Source organism: Phacochoerus africanus, chromosome 6, assembly GCF_016906955.1.
Source record: "Phacochoerus africanus isolate WHEZ1 chromosome 6, ROS_Pafr_v1, whole genome shotgun sequence".
NCBI lineage: Eukaryota > Metazoa > Chordata > Mammalia > Artiodactyla > Suidae > Phacochoerus > Phacochoerus africanus.
Window position 1 is genome coordinate 93,034,136 of NC_062549.1, and position 24,057 is coordinate 93,058,192.

General features: G+C 46.3%; 1 protein-coding gene and 1 long non-coding RNA gene across 3 annotated transcripts in view; one reads left to right on the forward strand and one right to left on the reverse strand.

Moving 5' to 3' along the window:
* The window catches only part of LOC125129504 (uncharacterized), a 39,381-nt gene extending 20,777 nt beyond the window's left edge, over positions 1-18,604 (forward strand). Inside the window, exons 3-5 of the long non-coding RNA XR_007135489.1 lie at positions 15,086-15,255; positions 17,578-17,699; positions 18,521-18,604. This is a non-coding gene — a long non-coding RNA (uncharacterized LOC125129504). The remainder of the gene's footprint in view (positions 1-15,085; positions 15,256-17,577; positions 17,700-18,520) is intronic.
* Positions 5,814-19,059, reverse strand: LOC125129502 (T-lymphocyte surface antigen Ly-9-like). 2 transcript variants are annotated; one of them, XM_047784244.1, is made up of 7 exons: positions 18,952-19,059; positions 18,602-18,706; positions 13,184-13,564; positions 10,953-11,249; positions 8,471-8,611; positions 8,195-8,280; positions 5,814-7,918 (listed from the first exon to the last, which is right to left on the reverse strand). In XM_047784244.1, exons 2-7 carry the CDS (start codon positions 18,663-18,665, stop codon positions 7,823-7,825), a joined length of 1,065 nt encoding a protein of 354 aa, XP_047640200.1. In that variant the 5' UTR covers positions 18,666-18,706; positions 18,952-19,059; the 3' UTR covers positions 5,814-7,822. The 2 variants fall into 2 exon arrangements, with proteins under 2 accessions (XP_047640200.1, XP_047640201.1); XM_047784245.1 differs by lacking the exon at positions 18,952-19,059 and having other exon boundaries at positions 13,184-13,558; positions 18,602-18,700.
* Between the last annotated feature and the right edge of the window lie 4,998 nt (positions 19,060-24,057).

Below are 24,057 nucleotides of genomic sequence, written 5' to 3' on the forward strand. Positions count from 1 at the left end.
GACTCTGAATTTTGATGAACACATCAAAGTACAGGTGACCCTTGAACCACACAAGTTTGAACTGTGCAGGTCCACTTACACTGATGTTTTTCAGTAACCATGTACTACAGTACTCCATGATCCATGGTCGCTTGAATCCATGGATGTATAACTGTGAATACAGATGGCCAACTGTAAAGTTATACATAATTTTTTTGACTTCTCAGGGGGTGGAAACTCCCCTGTATTGTTCAAGGGTCAACTGTAATGCCAAACTGGAGGGCCTTGTTATTCACTCACTGCTTCACTCAACCAACATTTACTGGTACAGGAGTTCGCATCGTGGCTTAGCAGTTAACGAACCCAACTAGCATCCCCGAGGTTGCAGGTTCGATCCCTGGCCTTGCTCACTGGGTTAAGGATCCAGCATTGCCATGAGCTGTGGGGTAGGTCACAGACGCGGCTGGGACCTCGCATCACTATGGCTCTGGCAAAGGCCAGCGGCTACAGCTCTAATTAGACCCCTAGCCTGGGAACCTCCGTATGCCATGGGTGCAGTCCTAGAAAAGACAAAAAAAAGACAAATATATATATATACACATATATATTTTCTGGCACATATTGAAAAACATCTTGGAAGACAAATTCTAAGCCTCTCTTTGCCATGTACATTTCCATTTAAATTTTATGAAGACATCATGTAGGCCCAAGATTTCAGTTCTCAAGCCTAAGCATGCATCAGAATCATCTACTGAGTTTTTAAAAATATACATGGTGCCCAGTTTCAGGGTAGGATCTAAGAATCTGTTCTTAAAATCTCTCCGGTTCATATAACAAACAGCCCTAGATGTGAACAATTCATGGGAAGTGTCCATTTAGATCAGTTAGACCAAAATTTTCACTTTGCCTGTACTGTATAGACAGATCTAGATGTGTCTGGAGTGATTTCAGTAAAGATCTTGAAGGCATCAATCAACACAATAGAAAGTGAAAATGAGCATGAGTATGTTAACTGGCTTCCAAGATGATAAGATTTCTGTTGGTATATACACGGCATTATCTATCTAAAGCATGGCTCTGATCATGCCCCTGCCTGACTCAAAAACTTTAACAGATAATGTTTTTATTAGTGTTATAAAGAAATTGATGATACAGAAAAAGAAACAGACTTCATAACTTCTTGATCTACTAGGTTTTAGACTAACTATGATTATATATATTTACAATGCAGGATAATACTATGTTATGTTCCATAACTCATTTACTATTTTGTAGGCAATTTTCCATTCAAATATATAAAGATATAATTTACTCCTTTAAAAATTTATTATAGTTGATTTATAATATTCTGTCCATTTCTGATGCACAGCAAAGCGATACAGCCATACATCCATATATATTATTTTTTTGCATTATCCTAATTTATTCTTCTTAATACAAAAATAATATTCTATCATGTGTATAAGGGATACTTTATTTAACCAACATATTGTGATCAAAAGCAAGGGCTTTAGAATCCAATTCCAAGATTCCAATTCCCAACCTTTATACCTATTAGTTATAAAAGCTATACTTTGAGCAAGTTCATTAATGTATCAGTGTTGCCCAACAGCCAAGATAGGGAAACAACCTAAATGTCCATCAACATGTGAATGTGTTAAGAAGATGCAGTACATATACACGATGGAATACTACTCATCCATAAAAAAGAACAAAATAATGCCATTTGAAGAAACATGAATGCAACTAGAGACACTCATTCTAAGGGAAGTAAGTGGAAGGAGGAAGACAAATACCATATGATATCACTTATACCTGGAACCTAATAGACAACACAAATGAACCTATCTATAGAAAAGAACAAACTCATGGACATGGAGAACCGTGATTGCCAAGAGGAAGGGGGAGGGACTGGGAGGGACTGGGAGTTTGGGGTTAGTTGATGCAAACTATTGCATTTTGAATGGATAAGCAACAAGATCCTCCTGTATAGCACAGGGAACTGTATCTAGTCACTTATGATAGAACATGATGGAGGATAATGTGAAAAAAGGGATGTACATAAATGTATAACTAGGTTGCTTTGCTGTACAACAGAAATTGACAGAGCATTATAAATCAACAACAATAATAAAAAAATTTAATGTTTCAGTGTTGCCAGTTCCTGGGAATAATCATGGTATTTGCATAACAGATTGTAGTTTATACTTGAAGGCCTCAATACCCACCTGTCTTTAAACTACAGCCCAGAATAAATGCACCCTGACACACAGCCTTGTGAAGTACCGTGGAGGAGAACGGAGCATGGAGGGGGGAGGGGGGCACCAGGAAGAATCTGCAGTTTTGTAAAGGGAGGTCAGGGTAGGTCTTACTGAGAAGACAATATCTGTACAAAGACCTGAAGGAAGTCGGGAAATGAGACATAGATACCTGGAGGGAGAAAATTCTAGAGAGCAAAGGCTCTGAGGAAGGCGCACTCATGGAGTACTGAAGGACTGGCAAAAAGCCCAGTGTCCTAGAGTGGATCAAGGGAGGAGGGGGGCATGGGAGATAAGGTCAGCTGATAGAGGGTCTTCTAAAGGACCTATGGGATAAAGTGGACCTGTGGGGAGTTCTGACCTAACAGGTCAAGTGATACAACTTGTTTTATAATAATAATAGTTATATTATTACCCTATAACCCTAAACCTAACCCTAATAATAATAATAATAATTATTATTATAGTTGATTTACAATATTGTACCAATTTCTGCTGTAGTGCAAAGTTACTCAATCCTACATACATACACATTCTTTTTCCCATATCATCCTCCATCATGTTCTATGCAACTTCGGCTTTAAAAAGATTAATTTGGATGCTATTATGAAAATAGGTATTAAAGGATTAAGGACAAAAGTAGAAGACTATAAGGATACTGCAATAATCCAAGTGAGAAATGGTGGTTCTATTGGAGCAGAGAAGTGGTGAAAGGTATTTTATTATATTTTTCATAGAGTTATGTGCAATACATATTTTTCATAGAGTTATGCACAACTAAATATTTAAATATATATATTGAGGGAAAAGATATCAGTATTTGCTGATGGAGTGTGGGGTGTGAGAAACAGAATGAAGTCAAGGATGACACCAAGGGTTCATGGTCAGAACAAATAGGAGGATTGATGTGATTGGGGAATGGGAAACTGCATGGGAAGCATGTCTGGGGTGTTTGAATTTAGACATGTCAAGATGGAGATGCCTGTTATGCATGCAATGGTGTGCAGTATGTCATAGTGAAATAGGAGGGTGGATATTTACATGTTGAGTCCAGGGGAGGGATCACAGCTGTAAGTCCCTTTTGCCATATAAGGTCAGAGAGTCATAGGTCTCAGGGATTAGTCCATGGCTAACATAAAAAAGAAATGAGGGAGTTCCCGTCATGGCTCATGGACTAGTATCCATGAGGATGCATATTCGATACCTGGCCTCTCTCCGAGCAGTGGTTAAGGATCCGAATGAGTTGCCCGTTGAGCTGGTGGTGTGGGCCAGCAGCCTAGCGCTCTTGATTGAGGACCCTAGCCTGGGAACTTCCATATGCCGTGTGAGTGTGGCCCTAGAAAGAAAGAAAAGAAAGAAGAGAGGAAGGAGGGAAAGAAAGAAAAAAGAAAGAAGAAAGAAAGAAAGAAGAAAGAGAAGAAGAAGAAAAAAAAAAGAAAGAAAAAGAAGGAAGGAAGGAAGGAAGGAAGGAAGGGAAGGAAGGAAGGAAGGAAGGAAGGAAAGAAAGAAAAGGAAGAAAAAGGAAGGAAAGGAGGAAGGAAGGAAGGAAAGGAAGGAAGGAAGGAAGGAAGGAAGGAAGGAAGGAAGGAAGGAAGGAAGGAAAAGAAAGAAGTGTAAATACTAAAGAGATGTGGTCTGGGTGGTCTGGGTATGACCCCTGGGTTACTCCAAAATTTAGAGGTTGGAGAGATGGAAAAGATACAGACAAAGGAAATTCAGGAGAAACCACTGAGTAAAAGGAAAATAGTGGTGAATGCAAAGTGAAACATTTCTTCAAAGTGGGATCCGCTACTGCTGAGAGGTCATGGGCATTGAGGACTGAGAATTGACCATGGGATTGAACAACATGAAGTTCTCTGGTGACCTGGACAAAAGTAGACTTAAGTGAGAGGTGGGGGCAATGCATGGCAAAAGAGAATTTGAGGATTTCCCATTGTGACTCAGCTGGTTAAGAAGCTGACCAGTATCCATGAGGATAAGGGTTCAATCCCTGGCCTTGCTCAGTGAGTTAAGGATCCGGTATTGCTTCGGGCAGCAGTATAGGTTGCAGACAGGGCTCAGATCTGGCATTGCTGTGGCCGTGGCATGGGCCAGCAGCTGCAGCTCCATATGCCATGGGTGTGGCCCTAAAAAGACAAAAAAAAGAGAGAGGGAGAGAGAATTGGAGAAAGACCTTTCTTCGAATAAGGTATACAAATGGTTAATGTGCTTTATGAAAAAACATGTTTAGCATTAATCATTTGTAAAATATAATTAATAACCACAATGAGATACCACTTCAACAGCATGTAGATGGCTACAATAAAAAAAAAAGATTTGGATATAATGTGAAGAAATCCTCACACTGCTGGTGGAAATGTAAAAATGGTGCAGCTGCAGGTAGAAGATGGGAATGAAAGAATGAGAAGAGAATGGAGAACAAGAAGCTTTATGAAGGATAACCCAGTGGAAGATGGGGACCGGTTGGGTGTCTGGGGTAAGGCAGAAGGAGTCAAATCGCTTGTGATGGAACATGACGGAGGTTAATATGAGGGAAAGATATATATGTATAACTGCGTCACTTTGGTGTACAGCGGAAATGGACCGAACATAGTAAATCAATTATAATAAAAAATTTAAAAGAAAAAAATGAAAACCTAGAATACAAAAAAAAAAGGAGTCAAAATGAGGGTAATTATTACCTCTTGTGAACCAAATTGCACCTACATCACTTAGACTCAGACTCAGGAGAATTTGTGCGGGGTGCTTAACATCTCTGGATTTTGATTTTTTATCTGTCCAATGGGGAAGCCTGCTTCACAGAACTTTTGAGTGAAGTTATGAATAATAATGCAAAGGGAAGTTGTTTTGAGAATAGGGACATGGAAATCCACAACGTACATTGAATGAGAGGAAGGAGCTCCCACAAGACCCAAGAGAGAGAAGCATCTCTAATTTGAATATCTCATCTGAGCCAGGGGGCAAGGTCCCTCATTCCATGTCTCCCACCCACATTTCCCACTCAATATCCACTTAAGGAACAATTCCTCTTTCAACCACAAGCTGCTCTATCCATCATGGGGATGAACCCCAAGCTGGGGCACCTGAGTCCGAAGACCAGGATCCCTGGGAGAGGAACACATGGAGGATAGTCCCTTCTGAGTACTCCAGGATTCCAAAGGCTTCAGTGGCCATGTAGCAAAGGATAAGGTATGAATGCTGGAATCATCCAGTGCTGGATTGAAGGCTTTGCTCTACCAACAACTATTTGGGGACTTTGGTTACTTTGCCTGCAAAATGAAGATAGTAATACCTACCCTAGAGAGTTCTCATAAGATTTAGAAGATGTAGTATTTATAAAATGCCTAGGACAAAATCTAGTTCACTATAGACTTGGAAAATCTGGTTCCTTTCCTTTTCTTCTTCTTTTTTTTTTTTTTCTCCTGCTATAGGTTGGAGGGGAGGGATCAATGGGTAGTCACCTCTTACATTGCTTCTGGGCTGATGGGCACTGACACCCAGGCATGACCGGTCACCTGGGAGGCCAGTGGCAGACCTCCTCTTTTTCCCTTAGCCTCTGTTCAGCCTGAGCAGAAAGAGGTTAGAAACAGCTTTATTACTGAAACTCTCATCCTCCTTTATCCATAGGAAGAAGGATCCCAGCCTTGCTTCATCATGCTCAAAGCTTTAGCTCAGAACTTTGCTTTCTGAAGTTAGAGGTGAATCAGCTGAGCTTGCTGAGCTGGGAAGGGAACCAAGAAATCCAGGAATCTAGAAATCTAGACCAGCAGTCAAGTTTCCACAGATCATCGTTCCAGAGCAAGCCCATCTCTGACCCAAGAGCTGGGACCAAAGGCAGGAGGCAGAGGCTTTGATGAGATGAAAATCCCCAGGGGGAGAAGACCCCACACAGCACAGTGCAGGCTGCATCAGGTCCTCAGGCAATGGGAGGCTGGAGATGGGGTGGGGAAGCCCCTCCTCAGATCTCTGGGCCAGGCAAGGTCATGGGAGGTCATCACATCCCTCTTTGCTTCCAAGTGGGCTCACCACCAGCAAGACCTTCAGCAGCCTCTGTGCTCTGGGTCTCAGTCTGCTGAGTCCCCGTGGAAGTTGTGAGGAGGCTTAGAGACAGGTTTTTGTCTTCTTGGTCCTTGCCTCCTAAACCCCAACACCCTCTTGAAGGAGCCCTAGGCAAGTCTGGCAGGGAAGACACATGACCAGTCCATGGCCGACAGCAGCAAGGGCCTTAGTTATGTCCATGGTGTTCAAGAAGGTCAGATGTGGGAGAGGACATTTCCAACTCTTGGTAGCAGACAGGCTCCCTGGAACACGTGACTTGAAGAGAGGCTTTGGGTGGGTTGGTAGGTTTTCAACAGCCAGGGATGGGAATAAGAGACAGGGTAAAGGATCCATCATTCCAGGCAGAGGGATGTGAGTGAGCAAAGAGGAGACTGACCTAGGATCTGAGGCCAGCAGGACTGTGGGGTCTGAGGGTCAGTAGAAGAGGCAGGAGAGGGCTGGTTCAGACCTTCCCGTAAGTTTCACCCTTCACACCTCATAGCAGCCTCATCATGGGGGTGGTGGGGCAACATGCACTACCATTCTTTTTCTTTTTCTTTTTCTTTTTCTTTTTAGGGCCACACCCACAGCACATGGAGGTGGAAATTCCCAGGCTAAGGGTCAAATCAGAGCTATAGCTACCAGCCTACACCATAGCCACAGCAATGTGGGATCCAAGCCGCATCTGCGACCTACACCACAGCTCACAGCAATACTGGATCCTGCATCCTCATGGATACCAGTAGCACTTGTTTCCACTGCTGCAAAACAGGAACTCCCTGCATGACCATTCTAATGACAAGAACCCCTGGCCCAGACAGGGAAGAACACAGAGTCCCAACATTGGGTTCCTGGGGTCTTTCTCTGAAAAGGAGTTGGCTCGGAAGGACCAGAGACAATACAAATTCCTCTTCACATTCCACAAGAGATGGATTTAAGGCCCATGAGTTGAAGCTGAGGTTAGTATGGGTGATCAGGATCAAGGGCTCTGGCCCCCATGTATGATGTATACTAGACAGTCCCTCCAACACCTTTTGCCATACAAAGGACGCCTCAGGCCCGTCTTTTGCAGGCTCCTACCCATCCATCCAGGCCACCTCCATGGACACTCAACTCAGCACCCAGCTCCAAGTTCCTAACTCCCTCTATGGTGTGGTCGAAACCTCCACACAGTCCCCACGCCCAGGCTCCTGTTCTCAGAAAGATACACACCAGCCACAGCGCAGAGGCTGGGGGGATGAACACATGCACAGGTAGGGAGATCCTCCTAGGGAAACTTCAGAAGGAGAGGAATCAGGAGCCGAGTCAATGATGGAGAAAGAGCACTAGTCCTTCTGGAGTGAGGAACCTGAGTGGAAGGCAGCGTATAGAGTTGACAGAGGAAGTGACAGGGCCACGTGAGCCCAGGGAGTTGAGGGCACAAAGGTCAGAGGAATGCAGACCAGAGGCAGCAGGTGCTGGACCAGCACTCGTAGGGGCAGGTATCTGCAGGGATCAAATTCAGAATGGAGGTGTCCTAGGAGTGTCAATTCTTCTGCCTCCTCCAATTAAATTATCTTCATGGGCCCACTTGCTGGCTTATGGACCTCACTGTAGACAGTATTAAGAGCCTCCTTTTCTTTTAGACGTCGTTCACCATCACCCTAGGAATGCAAGCAGAAGGTTCCCACAACAACTGAGAGAGGTCCCAGAGGGACCCCCATGGACTGATGCTGCTGATTGAATTTCATGTCAATTTCCCCAAAGTGCCCAGTACTACACCGGTCCCAGGTATCAATTTTCTTAGTAAATACTATTGACTGTCTAGAAAGGGTTAGAGGCAGAGAGGCCTAGAAAAGCAGATGACTGTGTTCACAGGCCCAAACTCAGGTGAGGAGGGACCCAGGAAAACCCAGGCTGGGCATAGTGCCAGCTCTCACCTGGTCCGTGCTCTCTCGAGAATCCTGCTGGCTCAGCTCTGCATATTGGATGCCACCGTCGCGGTCCTTAGACTCCTCCTGCAATCCTGCTCCAGAGTCATACACAGAATGAAACTTGAACCCGGGCCTTGAAAACCCATACTCTCTCCCACTGCTATGAACCCCAAGGCCATGACCAAATCCACCATCCCCTCTACATAGGTATTCCTGGAGCGGCAAAATGCAGGAGGAAGGGTGAGGGGAGAAAACTCGCCAGAAAGGAGAAGGGCAACCTGCCTCTTGCACTCTCCATCTTCTTCTTCTTCTTCTTCTTCCAAAGGCAGAGTCCAATTCCAAGGATCAGTAATAGTGTAGCCACAGTAACCCCTGCCCCTAAGATGCCTGGCAGGGCAACAGCATTGGCTTGTCCATGTGAACCTGTTTCCCTCACACGGAGAGAATGAAGAACATTAAGGCCAGACAGAACTTGAGATGCCCATTGCCAAGGGGAAAGAGAGCACGTGGAGAGGTCTGAAGGGTCCTGGTTCAGCTGAAGAGGGAGGAGCTTGACAGGTTCATTCAGTCAGCCTCCTCCTGAGCTCCTGCTTGAGTTCAGGGAGACTGGAAGGAACAAGGTGTGGTCACCCAGAGAGAACACTGAGAAAATACCAAAGTCTACCAGCCAGAGAGACTGCCATGCAATAGAGGTTTCCACACGTACACAGGTCTTCAGGGAGGGCTTCCTAGAGGAGGTGATGTGTAAAACTGAGTCTTGAGGCAGGAGTAGGAGTTTACTAGGTGTTCAGGTTGAGGACTGCATTCTGGGAAGGAGGAGCCCCATGTTCAGGCAATGGCTGTGGCAAATCATTGGCCTTAGAATTGCCATCATCTCACTGTGGCAGGCAGGAGAGGGACATGGCAGGGAGGAGCTGGCTGAAGAGGATCAGAGGGAGGAAGAGTCTCTTTCCAGAGGGTCTTAAGGGTCATGTTGAGTGTTGAACTTTATTTGAAACTCCAGGATGCTGCTGATAGGGTATCAGGTCATTCACTCAGTGAAACACTGACCATGAGCAAACTTTGCCAGAAGCTATCCTTGGTTCAGGGGTTGAAAGAAAGATGTACACCCCTATGTTTACTGCAGCACTATTCACAACAGAAAGACATGGAAACAACCTATATTGTTGTTCCACCAACAGAAGAATGGATTAGGAAGGCATGGTACATATATACAATGGAATACTACTCAACCATGAAAAAGAGGAAACCAATGCCTTTTACAGCAACATGGATGCAACTAGGATTCTTATATTAAGTATATCAGAAAGACAAATGCCAATGATATCACTTATACATGGAATCTAAAATATGGTGCAAGTGAACCTATTTACAAAACAGAAACAGACTCACAAACATAGAAAACAAACTTGTGGTTGCCAAGGGGGAGAGGGGAGGGAATGAAATGGACTGGGATTTGGGGGTGAGCAGATGCAAACTACTGCATTTAGAAAGGATAAGCAATGAGGTCCTTCTGTATAGCACAGGGAACTATATATATCCAATCATTTGTGATAAAGCATGATGGAAGATAATATGAGAAAAAGAATGTATGTATATACATATATATATCAAAATAGATATATAGATATATATGAATAGGTCACTTTGCTATACAGCAGAAATTGGTACACCATTGTAAATCAACTATAATTTAATTTTAAAAAAAAAAAGACATGACTTCTGCTCTCGAAGTGTTCCAGCTACAAAGGAGACAAATCCTTAAGCAAAGCATTGCTGCTTGGCAGGGGGTGGCAACAGACTGCTCCTTTTAAGGGGTAATGCCTGAGGATAGGACAGTTACAGCACCTGCAGGAGTCTGTGCAGCATGAGATTGCCCTTTGCTCAAATAGTATTAATGACAGGACTATAACCAAGTGCAGGGCCCTGTGTAATGGTGCTTGTCACATGCTCATGAAGCAGCAGTGCCTGAAGGGAATCCTTCAGGAAGTGACAAGAGTGGGAGGAATGATGGTGGAGGAAACAGCATGATCAGAGGCTCAAAGCTTGCAGGACACATTTGAAAACTGAAAAACAGCAACAGGATTTCCCGTCATGGCTTGGGGGTTAGCAAACCCAACTAGTATCCATGAGGATGTGAGTTTGATCCCAGGCCTCACTCAGTGGGTTAAGGATCCAGCATTGCTGTGAGCTGCAGTGCAGATCACAGATGTGGCTTGGATCCCGCATTGCTGTGGCTGTGGCACAGGCCAGCAGCTGCAGCTCCGATTGGACCCCTAGCCTGGGAACCTCCATATGTCGCGGGTGCAGCCCTAAAAAGACAAAAATAACAACAACAACCACATACACACACACCATTCACTACGAAGTGTGTAAGTGAAGCCAGAAACATGGGCAGAGAAATGTCTGAGCCCTGAATCCTAGAGAGAATCACTGGGTCAGATCCCACCGATGACACAGACCAATGACACAATCCAATTTCTTTTCCAAAAGATTACAGAGGACACGCTATGGATAGTGGATGGGAGGGAAGAGTACTGGAAAGCTCATGCCCTGGACAAGAATGGGCAAGGGATGGAGAGGCAGGCTTAGATGTGAGAGACCTTTAAAAGCAAAGACGGGTTGGCTGTACCTCCCAGGCTCCTATATGGGGCGACCCAGTGGAAGGTGGTGCTAATAACGTGGTGTGGACAACAGCCCAGAACCTTTGCTCCACTGCACCCAAGCTCCAAGAGTGTCCCTACCCTGTGGCAGGTGCACTCACCATGGACACAGACTTCCCCAAGGTCGAAGGTGGCAGTTTTCTGGTCCACTTCGTTGCTGACCACACAGGTGATGCTGGTGTAGGGCTGGCTCTGGGGCAGGTGCACAGCCAGGGTCCACAAATTGGGGGTTGGCCCTGGTGTCACTCTCTCCTCCAGCTCCCTGGGGAGGCCCTTGCCCTCCCAGGTCACCTTCAGGTCCTCTGTGTCCCCTGAGGTCCTGCACTCCACGGTAACATTACACCAGCCTTGCGTGATGGATGATGAGTGGACCAGGATCTGGGGAATGGTCACTGGCTCTAGGAGAAGAGTCACAAAAGAATGGAAGCTCATGTGAGACGAGACTATTACAGTCTGCACATTCTCATCCATTATCTCATTGAAACCCTGACATCCTCCTTTTAGTGATGGTGAATGCATTTTACAGATAAAACACAATTTGGCCAATACTTAACATACAGCAGGTGACAATAAGGAGGGGGAGCCAATGAGTTAAGCCCTATGTGATTTCATTAGATTAAGCAAGCCTTAAAAACCTCCAGCAAAAACAATAATGCCTAGATCCCACCTGCCCAAGGCCGGTTATTTCCAAGAAAGAGGAGTTTCACCTGGAAGGGGTGGAAGTCTGGGACAGAAGGGCTGGTCTTGGATCCGGACCTCTCCCCCTTCTCCTACTCAGATAATGCCTGGGACTATACAGCCTATAGAGAGGATGGGCATCTGGCCAGCTGTGGGAGCCCAAAGAAAGCCCCCGTGCTCCCAGTAGTGGGGACATTGGCAGGAGATACAGTGGTCGTGACTAGATATGATGAGTCTGAATCTGAATCTGGTTAGAACATGTCACTGTTCACACAGGAAGAGAAGTGACACATTACTAACTGGGTTTTAAAAAACTGCATGTGGGAGTTCCCGTTGTGGTGCAATGGAAATGAATCTGACCAGGAACCATGAGGTTGCGGGTTCCATCCCTGGCCTTGCTCAATGGGTTAAGGATCTGGCATTGCCGTGGTGTAGGTTGCAGAGATGGCTCAGATCCCATGTTGCTACGACTGCAGTGTAGGCCAGCAGCTACAGCTCCGATTAGACCCCTAGCCTGGGAACCTACATATGCCACAGGTCTGGCCCTAAACAGACAAAACACACACACACACACACACACACACACAAAAACACCACCACCACCAAAAAAGATACAAAAAGTGCATGTGGATCTAGGCTGCAATAGCCACTCTCTCATAGCAGGTATTTTCCTTTGCAGACAGGAACCTTAGGGCAAGTCTTACCTTAGTGTGGTTCTTTGGAAGTGTTGCAGTATAAGCTTTTCTCCTACCTCTACTATGGCTTTTAGAGGTAGATTTGTGGAGTCTTTGTGAGTTAGGCTGGCCTTGGGCTGGTGCTGAGTAAAAGCAGAGGGAGGAGGGTGAACTGACTTATAAGTGGATTTCTGAATTGCGGCAGGTGAGCAGTGACCTTCAGATATGTCCACGTCTAATCCTCAGAACCCGTGAATGTGTTAGGTTACAGGGCAAAGGGGAATGAAGATACCAGATGGGATTAAGGTTGCTAATCAGTTGACTTTAAAATGAGATTGTTCTATCTGGACAGAACCAATGTAATCACAAGGGTCTGTAAACATGAAACAAGAAGAGGAGGAGGTCAGAGAGATACAATGTGAGAAGGATTTGTCCCACGATTGTTGGCTTTGAAGGTGGAAGAAGGTGGTCATGAGCCAAGGAAGGCAGGCAGCCACTAGAATGTGAAAAAAGCAAATAGGTGGATCTCCTCCTGGAACCTCTCAAAAGGAAGACAGCTCTGTCAACACCTTGACTTTCGCCCAGTGAGACCTGTGTCTGACTTCTGACCTATAGCACAGTAAGATAATAAATTTGTATTGTTTTAAGCCTCTAAGTTATGGCAATTTGTGATAACAGCAATAGACATATAATGCCCAGATTAAGTAAACTTAGTCCTATAAAGAACAATCATTGTCCTGGCAAGACCATCTCCCCAAAACATTCATTCTATTGTCCCAAACCATTGAAGTAAATTTATCCCTGGTGTGAATCTCAGCTCTGCTCCCTGTTTGCTGTGAACCTGCTTACCCTAATTTCAAAGCGTGAAATAGAGTATGAAGACTGAGGTCTCGAAGGAATCCTGCAAAATGAGCCAATGTGACCCTCCTAGCACAAAAGAAAGAGGAAAGCCACAAGATGGAGGAAGGGAGGTCACGTACCATAGACAGTGAGGAGGAAAACCTGGGTAAATTCTACTCCTCCAGTGAAGCTGCCTCGAGCCCGGTACAGCCCACTGTCCTCGGGGGTCAGGTTCTCAATCTTCAGGGACGTCATGTTGGGCACATGGACCCTCTGCTGGTACCTGTCCTGGAGGCTCACCCAGATGGGAGCTTCCCCAGGACGGACTCGCAGCAGGACTCTGTACTCTGACCCAGGACCAAAGCCCCACGAGACCTCCTCCAGCTCAGCGTCTTGCTTCTTGAGCAAAGGAAACAGCACAGAACCTCCTCGGATCCCCTGCAGAGGATCAGGAGCTCCAGAATCCTGAACTCCAGGACCGGGACCTCCACTATTGGTCCCACTGCTGCAGACACCTAGGGCATTGGAAACAGAAAATATATTTTATTCAGTGAACAGTAAAGGAGAAAAACCACAGAATCCATCTTTCAAAAGAAATTCAACCAATATACTGCTATGATTCTTTTTTTTTAAAATAACTTTTATTGGAGTATAGTTGACTACTAATGTTTTGTTAGTTTCAGGTGTACAGTACAGTGATTCAAGTATACATATACATATATCTATCCTTTTCAGATTCTTTCCCCATATAGGTTATTACACAGTATTGAGTAGATCAGCCTGTGCTACACAGTAGGTCCTTGCGATCCATCTATTTCATATACAGTAGTGTGTTTATGTCAATCCCAACCCCCCATTTAATCCCTCCCACCCCACATTTCCCCTTGGGTAATCATGACTTTGGTTTCAAAATCTTTAAGTCTGTTTCTGCTCTATCAGTTCTTTTGTATCATTTTTTGTTAGATTCCACTTATTAGGGATCTCTCATAATATTTCTTTCTCTGTCTTACTTCACTTAGTATGATAATTTCTAGCTCCATCCATGCTGTTTTCATTATTTCATTCTCGTTTATGGTTGAGTAAACTTTTGAGATTGATTTTTTTCTACTCATCATGACACTCTTGATATAGATTCAAGTTGTTACGTGTATCAATAGTTTCTTTATATTGCCAAGTAGTATTCTATTACAATTATGTTTCATTCCACAGTTTATTTAGCCATTCACTTCTTGAAAGACATTTGGGATGTTTCTAGTTTTAGGCTATTACAAATAAAGCTACTATGAACAGCCATGTATAGATTTTTGTGTGAAGTTATGTTTTGATTTCCTTAGGATACCTGCCCAAGGTCCAATTAGTAAGTTATATGACGAATGTACATTTAATTTTTTTTTAATTTCCAATTTTTCAGGATGTCTCTACCATTTTCTGTTCCCACCAGCAAGAAATGAGAGATCCAGTTTCTTTCCACCCTTGTCAGCATTTAGTACTGTCAGTATTTCTTATTTTAACCATTTTAAAAAAATTTAACCAAAATAGGTATATGGTAGTATCTCACTGTGGGTTCTTTTTAAGGTTTTTATTTTTTCCATTATAGTTGATTTACGGTGTCCTGTCAATTTCTACTGTACAGCAAAGTGACCCGGTCATACATATATGCATATTCTTTTTCCTACATTTTCCTCCATCATGTTCCATCACAAGTGACTAGATATAGTTCCCTGTGCTATACAGCAGGATCTCATTGCCTATCCACTCCAAATGCAACAGTTTGCATCCCCTTTGATTCTTGACAGGCAGCCTAGTAAAAATAAATTCAAAGCAATTCTAGAATTAATCCTAGTTCGAGTGAATTGTAATCTTGAATAGGTCAAGGTTAAATCTGCTAACCTGGAGTTTCCTTACCTGTCTCATGATGACAGTATAAATTGAAGGAGATCACAGATCAAAGCAGCTAGCAGAGTTTCTGTCACTATCACAACTATAGGAGGAGCTTCTTAAGTGCCGCCTAAATAAATATCCCTCCTTCCTCCTGCACACAGGAACTGCCTCCCATCAGCAACTGCAGAAGTGAGCCTGGAAGCAGATCCTGCCCTGCTGAGCCTGGAACTTATGAAGCCCCAGACAAGATTCTGATTTCAGTCTAGGAGACCCCGAGCCAGGAAACCCAGCTGAACCACCCCTGGGCCCAGAGGCTGTGAGACTACACCTGGTAGTATTTAAGACACTAAGTTTCGGGGTGACAGGTCACACAGCAGTAGATACCTAAAACAAATGTGAAGGCTGCTCTCCTTCCCTGCTCCTTCTAGGCAGTGTAGTAGTCAGGGAAGGCTGGGCTGTGCTGTGTAACAAACAGTCACTATATCTCAGGTCTTAGAACAAGGGAGGTTTACATCCCCCACCACAAGTACCATGAGAGGGTGAGAGAGGGTCCTGTCACACATGGTGGAGCCTCTACACCTTGTAGCTGCACCTATGGAACCCTCAGTATCCTCACAGGCTCGCAGCCCCAGAGCAGAGAAGGGAAGCAGGACAGTCACACAGGGGTTTCACTGCATCTGCCCGGAAGGAGCACAGCCTCTGCTCATGCTTTTGGTCAGCACTGGTCACAAGGTCCTGGCTGACTGCCAGGGACTAGATATGTGGGGAACAAGTGATGCTTTGGTGAGCTCTGCTGACCCTCCACCAAGACAACACTTCCCCATCCAGAGCACTAGTCCCCAAGAGGCCACAGTGAGCCTTCCTGCTCAGTCACTTCGCTGCAGAGCTGTGACCAGTGGGCATGTCACCCTCATGGCCACGTCCTCCAGAGGCCAACCTCCTCCTTGAGGCTCAGGCTTGAGGGACCTTATACTCTCTATCCTTTCTGAGGACCAGGAAAGGATAGAATAGAACCAAGGAAAGTGTCACAGAAAAACCTTATCTTGAAAGGAAAATCAATTTGCTTTTCCAGCAAGTCAGGATCCATCCATCTGGGTGGCCTCTGCCTGCAGGGACCAAGTCCCCCTCTCCAAATCAGTAAGTTCTCCCCATATCAGGGTGGCCTCCCTCCTGCTTCACTTAGCCCCATTCCTGGCTCTCAATGGAAGCAGAGAATGGCTCAGGCCAGTATTCCTGTGTACAAGTATATCAGCTATTTGTATTCATTTCATCACTAGCTCATTAATCAGGCATCTCCTCAGGGCCAGGCCTTCACCCCAGGCCCTTCAGTTCCCCTCACAGGATTGCAGCCCTCATGCTAGGCTTAACCACCCCTTAGCACACTTTCCCAAGTGTGGTTTGCAGACAGTTTCCATAGGCTGTGGAAAGACATTTCCTTCAGCGACACCTAAAGGACCCTCTCAGGAGCAGAGACAGAGAAAACAGAGGGGGTGCAGGCTGGATTCCCAAGGGGGTGGGACTTGAAGGGCAGCATTCTCTCCCTCCCTCCTTGGGGGGCTGAGAAGTGATCATGAGATGAGTGGGGGGTCTTCTCTTGGAAGGTGCCCCACCCAGACCCTGCAGCTCTCAGTCCCTGTCGGGACACAGAAGAGGACAGGAGAACAGGACAGGGTGAAGATTCAGAGCAGGAGCGTCCTGTCTGCCCAGAGCCACTGAATCCCAGAACATCACAGCTGGGAGAGGCCCTCCAGGGGGTCTGCTCAGTCCCCTCCTGTCACAGAGGAGGAAGCTCCCCAGGGGTGACCCTGGCCTGGGTCACATAGGGCAGAGCCAAACCTGGAGCCAGGGCCCCTCCCTCCCTGCCTGCCCTGTGCTTCTTCCCTGCGGGAGCTGCCCATCAGCTCTCCACTGCAGGAGCTCCCCCTCCCAGCATCACCAGCATCTGGGCCACTGCTGGAGGCTCACCCTCCACCAGGCCTCTCCTGGGAAAGAGGAAGCCAGCACTCAGTGGGGCTTCGCAGGGCAGGACTTTGGCCAGCTGAGCAGCCCAGCCACGTCCTCCACTTGCTGGGAAGGAGGGGACCAGGGGGAGAGGAGGTTCAGCCCTCAGACTGCAGGGAGGACCCACCCAGAAGGGCTGGTAAACCCAGCTGGGAGGAAGAGGGAAGAAGACTTAGAAAGAGAAGGGGGCAGCAGGAGCTGTGATCTACAACAGATCTAATCCTGAAGAGGAAGAAAATAAAGCCGACAAGGGTGTGGGTATAAGATAGAGTTTAAAGTTTATTTAAATAATAGAGGAGTTCCTGTCATGGCTCAGAGGAAGGGAATCTGACTAGAATCCCTGAGGACTGGGTTTGATCCTGGCCTTGCTCAGTGGGTTAAGGATCCGGCCTTGCCATGGGCTGTGGTGTAGGTCGCAGATACGGCTCAAATCCTGTGTGGACGTGGCTGTGGCTGTGGTGTAGGTCAGCAGCTGCAGCTCTGATTTGACCCCTAGCCTGGGAACCTCCCTATGTCGTGGGTGCAGCCCTAAAAAGACCACACAAAAAAGGTTTATTTAAATAATATGAAAATCAACGCTCATAAAGTAACCTAAAATTTTATCCACTTTTCTCCCCACCCTTTCTCTCTCTGTCATCTCTGTCATCTGTAGTTGTCCAACCCCAGACCCTGCAGAGAAAACTCTAATACGACATATTTTCCAGCTCAACAAAACTGAAAAGGAGAGAAAGCCCACATTTTACTGTGACATAAAGTCACCTCATTTAGAAGGAGGTAATGTTTCGCAAGTTTGTTGTTACTTTGAGACATCTGTTTGCAGACGTTCCCCAAGTCATTAAACTTTATGTAACTCCTGCAAGAGGCTGGGATATGAAACAAAAAATTAAAACAATAAAAGCTTTCCAACTCTCTCTCCAGAATTCATACTTCAAAATTCCTTAGTATTCCCTCATTCGTGTTCATTTAATTTCCTTATCCATCTCCCATGAAGTCAGGAAGGAAATGTGATAAGGTTGTTGTCCACCCAGGCTCCAGTTCCCTTTTCACTGAACTCCCTATTGTTTCTACTTCCCCTTCCCTTCTCTTCTCCCCAGGTTCAGCCCCTTTCTGGAGCCTGTTACCAGTTCCTTCCATAGTCTCTCCATATGCCTTACAACATGTGGGCATACAGACGCCCTTAAATTTTAGAGGCTGCTCTTCCCTTTACAAAAGCAGAATTTCACGGTATTCAACATCCTGCATCTGGTCCAAGAAGCCCAGACTAGAGCCGCTTCTTCCAGGCGCAGACCCCGGTTCAAGTTGCAGAGGCTGTCAGGTCCCCGCTGAGCCCAGACCAGGGGACCCTTGTTTTCACGCCCTTCCAAACCAAGGAGCCAGCTTAAGTCTCCCACCCTTTCCCCAAGCAGCTGCAGGCAGCAGAAGCAATCTCAGTTCCCTGGAAATGGTTCCCTTCCTACAGCTAGGGCTGTCTGAGCTCAGGGTCCCAGTCTCTCTGCAAGCCAAAGGCCAGTTTGTTCTGTTCACCCTGGAACTCTAAACCAATTGCACTGCATTTACTGAATAATTACAAAGCTGCTTTGTCTCTTTGTTCACAGAAGATATTAATACAGGGAAAGGAGACCCTGCCTCCCTGCTCCACCCAGTGGCCCTCCCTCCCAGGAGCCAGGACCACTCACTGACGAGGAGGCTGAAGAATCGCAGGAGCCAGCAGAGGAGGGGGTCTTCCAAGTAGGGCCCCATCACCGGCTGCCTGCCAGTCTGCTCAGCAGCAGAAAAGACATCTGGGAGACCGAAGCGAGAGAGAGGAACGAAGCGTCACTCGAAAGAAGCACTTGGGTTCCTCCCACCCGAAGGCGGGGCTTCCCGCAAGTTGGGTTTGCAGCCCACCAGTCTTCCGTAAGCTGCTCCGAGGGGATCTCTATTATCCCAGCGCCTACGGTAGGACCTTAATAAACAATTGCAGAAGAAATATATAAACAACCTCATACTGTTGGAGATGCCCCAGCCCCAGCTAGGATCCCCTTACCTGTTTCCCAGCGGTCACAGCTCTGCCCCAGGCAGTCCTGTTCACCCTTGTCAGCCTCTGCTTCAGCACAGGAGTCACCGTCTTTCAGCCACGGTGGGCTAGGTCTCTGCTGCTTTGGGTGCTGTCTCCTGTCTTTATACTATTTAGTAAGTTTGATTTTTTTTGTAACTTCAGCTATCAGCTGCCTAAGGAAGAGCAAAACAACAAAGCTCTTTGGGGGAAGTGTCAGCTTACCACACCCCCAATGCAAATCTAGGCATTTACCTACTCCTGCTTGCACCCTATGGCTTACCCGGCTGCTGCCGCCAGCATTGCTTATTCTCCCCACACGCAGGGCAAAGCCAAACCCCATGGAAAATGAATAGGCTTTTGTTGGAATCACACACACCATTTCCCTTTAAGCCAACAAGGAGCACTGGGAGAGAAACAGACATGCTGGCAGAACACCAAGAAATTTGGGGAAATCCAAATTTCTAGTTTCTCAGCAACATTCCAGCCATTTTACAAAGTGAGAGGGCTCACTGACCATGCACATCCCCAACTTGTCTCGCTCTTTCCAATTTACAAAGCATTTGCTTCTGTGAGACAGACAGATATCATTATAATTACCTTCCCATTTCACAGATGTGGAAACTGAGGATCCAAAGAGGTTAATGAATAAACCCATGGTTTGGAACCCAGTCTGTAGTAGTACAACCTGGCCTAGGACCAGGTCTCTGCTCTTTCACACCAATGGTCTTTCCAGGTCCAGGTCTTTCCAGGTCCAGGTCCCTCTCGGTGCGGTGACTCCCCCACACAAGGTAACTTCGGAACTTGAGAAGCCACATGAGGGGGAAGGAGGCCCGGCCTGACCCAGAGCAGCCTTTTGCATCCTTTGCCTCATTCCAGGCAGCGGAACTGTGGCTGCATCTCAGCAGCCTCCGAGATCAAGCCTGCCCTTATTCAACCACGGCCGCCCCCCACCCCAGGCACTCAGTGCAACACAAGCTGGCCGGCACCTCCAGCCACAGCTCAGGCCTGCACAGACTGCTGGCCTGAGAAGCCTTTAGCGGTCTACCAACAGGACCAGGGACCCCCACTGTGTGTAAGCTGCAGGCTGGGGGACCTGCCCTCCTTCCTGGGGCAGCCAACTGCCCTCCTGGGGAGTCTCAGTGTCCCACTCTCCTGGGGTCTCTTCATCTTAGTCTTCATATCCATCCCATCAGTCACTCCAGCTGCATTACCTTTTAAAGCTGGAGAAGCCCCCCTGGTGAAGAGATCGCTCCTTTCCCAGGCTTGTTCCCAGCTTCTGCAAGGGCTCTTGCCCACCCATTTGTCCATGACTCTCACTCCAACCACATCATTCAGTCTCTTTCTGCTGAGCTTTCCCTCGTGATTCTTGGCTGAGCTGGTTCTCAGCATCTCTCTTCTGTACAAGAAGAAGACAGACCATATCCCCCTGCACAACCTTCTACCAAACCCAGGCATTCAGAGCACATTACTCTACCACACAGGGAAGAGGGTGGGCTCACAGATCCCCACCCAGAGCCCCGGAGATCGTGCCCACAGACATTTGAGCCCCTCCCACTGGGACCTCAGAGGGAGCGAGCTCCTGCAGGAGCAGGGACCTGGGAAAAACCTCCCCATTTCAGGGGTCACCCCTCCCTCCTGGGGCTAAGAAAGAGCCTCCATCAGCCTCCAGCCTGTCACCTGCTCCTGCTCCCTGGAGTAAGACCCTCCCTCCCGCCCCATCAAATATTTGCTGACCCCTCCCAGTGCAGCTCACATGTCCCCTGGGAGCCACCCCGTCCTGCCCAGATGGAACCAGGTGCTCTCTGTGCTGGGCTCCCATGCCCTGCAGCAAGGGGTCATCTGTGATGTGACCAGGATCTTGCCCCTCCCCCTTCTGAGGCAGGTCCCGGGCCCCAAGAACAGGGGAGACCAGGAAGCCCCACTCCAGGCTGGGGCAAGGGCAGGGTGGGCTCCTGAGAGGGGGGTCTTGTGGCCTCACCTCGTCCTAGCCCTCCTGTGAGGACACTGGGTGTCACACATGCTCTGGACCAAGGCAGGAAGCTCTCAGCTAAGCTGCACGTGGCAGCCGTGACTGGCTCCCACGCAGCAAATACGTACTGAGCACACCTGTGCCTCAGCACAGCCAGGGCTCTCCTTTCCTGGCCTGTCACCATCGGCTGCTGTCACTGAGCCCCGAGGTATCTTCAAGGGCAGCAGGACCTCATCTAGCACCTCCCCTTCTGATAGGACTTGGCCCCTGAAGGCCCAGGGCTCAGTGCTCTGTGGGAAGGAGAATGTGGGCTCCTCTATAGCCAGATTTTCCTAGCCCTGCTTCCCCAGGGGTGCTGATAATTCACCCAAGAACATCCACTCCTCAGAAGAACAATCTCAAAGTCTACAGTGATATCCTTAGAAATCCAAATCTGAAAATTCCAAATTCTTACGATATTCAAGAACTGTTGCACTCTTGAAGATATATTATGCTGAGAAAATTAAGCCAAGGATGATCTCTAAAGTAGATGCCAAGGTTTTCATTTGTAATAAAAGTCTGGGGACAGGTGTCAAATCAGGGAACCAAGACACCCCCTTCCATTAACAGGGTGTCTCCCCAGCAAGGGGACTGACTGGGCACAGATCCCGTGGTGGTCAGGGTAGGTGCTGTTTCTCCCTCATTCTGAAACTTCCTGACCGAACTAAAAACACTTCTCTTCCAGTGGCCAGATTGCTGTGGCCACAATCCTCTTAATGAAGGCAGCATAGTGTCCTCACCTGCAAAAGAATGAAACAGGACCACTGTCTTATGCCATCCACTAAAATTAACTCGAAATGGATGAAAGAATTGAATGCAAAATCTGAAACCATAAAACTCCTACAGGGAAGGACAATAAGCTCATTCACTTAAGTTTTGAGGATGATATTTTTAGTATAATTCCAAAAACAAAAGCAATGAATGAGACTCCATCATACTAAAAAGCTTGTGCACAGGAATTCCCTTCATGGCTCAGCAGTTAACAAACCCAACTAGGATCCATGAGGATGCAGGTTCAATTCTGAGCCTCGCTCAGGGGGTGAAGGATCCCACGTTGCTGTGGCTGTGGTCTAGGCCAGCAGCTGTAGCTCTGATTCCACCCCTAGCCTGGGAACCTCCATATTGTACGAGTGCAGACCTGAAAAGCAAAATAAAATAAAATAAAATAAAATAATAAATAATAAAAAACTTTCTGCACTGTAAAGAAAATCATCCTTTACAAAAATGAAAGGCAATTTACTGGGTGAGTGAAATATTTGCAAATAATTTGTCTGATAATATCTAAAATATATAAAGAACTCATACAACTCAACAGCAAAAACACAAGGAATCCAATTAAAAAAATGGGCAGAGGATCTAAATAAACATTTTTCCAAAGAAGACATACAGATGGGCAACAAGTACATGAAAATATAATCAACATAACTAACGGGGAAATAGAAATCGAAAGCACTGTGAGATATCACTTTACAGCTGTTAGAATGGCTATTACCAAAAAGACAAGAAATAAATGTTGGCAAGAATGTGGAGAAAAGGAAATCCTTGCACATTGTTTGTGGGAAAGTAAATTGGTGCAGACACTATGAGGGTCCTCAAAAATTAAAAACAGAATTATCGTATGATTCAGTAATTCCACTTTTGCTGTTTATCTGAAGAGAATGGAAACACTAACCTGAAAAAATATATATGCACTGCTACGTTCATTGCAGCATTATTTACAATAACCAAAAGAAGGAAACAACCTAAAACTTAAATGTCCATCAGTGGATGTGATACATGGAGTTCCCGTTGTGGTGCGATGGAAACAAATCCAGCTAGGAACCATGAGGTTGTGGGTTCGATCCCTGGCCTCACTCAGTGGCTTAAGGATCTGGCGTTGCCGTGAGCAGTGGTATAGGTCGCAGACATGGCTTGGATCTGGTGTTGTTGTGGTTCTGGCCTAGGCCAGCGGCTGTAGCTCCAGTTAGACCCCTACTGGGAACCTTCATATGCTGTGGGTGTGGCCCTAAAAAGCACACACAAAAATTTTTTTTAATGTGATACAGCCACACACACACACATACATACACAGTGGAATATTATTCAGCCATAAAAAGAGTAAAATCTTGCCATTTGCTTCAACGTGGATAGACTTTGCGAGCATCATGCTAAGTGAGATAGGTTAGACAGGAGAGAAATACCAATGCCAGTTGATACCACTTATATGCGGAATGGTAAAAAAAAATAAGCTCATAGATAGAACAGATAGGTAGTTGCCAAATGTGAGGTTGGGAGGAAATGGGTGAAACAGAGAAGGGAGATCAAAAGGTACACACTTTCAGTTGTAAAAGAAATAAGTTTGAGAGATGTAATGTGCAGACAGCATGGTGGCTATAGTTAATAAGACTATATCACATATTTGAAAATTGCTAAGATACTAGATCTCAAAAAAAATCTATAGCTATACATGATGACAGATGTTAACTAGACTTACCGAGTTAATCATTTCACAATATATGCAAATATTGAATCATTATGTTGTAACTTTGAAACCAACGTAACAAGAGTTCCTGCTGTGGTTCCTGCAGGTTAAACGATCCGGGCATCATCTCTGCAGCAGCTCGGGGTTGCTGCTATGGCACAGGTTCAACCCCCTGGCCCAGTACGGTGGGTTAAGAATCTGGCATTGCTGCAGCTATGGCATAGGTCACAGCTGCGGCTGAGATGTGATCCCTAGTCCAGGAACCTCCATGTGCTTCAGGTGCAGAAGGAAGGGAGAGAGGAAGGAAGGAACGAACGAATAATAATGTTATATGTCAATTTCACCTCAATAACAAATTTTTAATTAAATTAAATCAAAAGTTAAAAAAGAAAAAGAAGCTTATGGTGAAAAGTTAAAAAGGAACATCTCGTCTGCAGCAGCAGAAAGTCACAGGGACAGGGCCTCTGGTGACCCCTCAAGGCCCAAGAGCCCAAGGAATTCCAAACAGTCTTCTTCCTCCAAACTTGAGGCTCCTGTGAAGACTTCTGCAGGGGTCTTCATCACTGCTGAGACAACCTGGAGTCAGGGGCAGCCTGGGTGGTCTGGGCCCAAAGTCCCCCATCTC

What these genes read in the sequence shown, in the direction of transcription:
- LOC125129502 (XM_047784244.1), bottom strand. Translation starts at nt 18,665, where the DNA reads ATGGGGCCCTACTTGGAAGACCCCCTCCTCTGCTGGCTCCTGCGATTC. An exon ending in ATTCTTCAGCCTCCTCGTCA is followed by an intron (nt 13,565 to 18,601) that starts GTGAGTGGTCCT and finishes CTGTTTCCAATG; the next exon opens with CCCTAGGTGTCTGCAGCAGT. An exon ending in GAAGATGGAGAGTGCAAGAG is followed by an intron (nt 8,281 to 8,470) that starts GCAGGTTGCCCT and finishes ACTCTGGAGCAG; the next exon opens with GATTGCAGGAGGAGTCTAAG.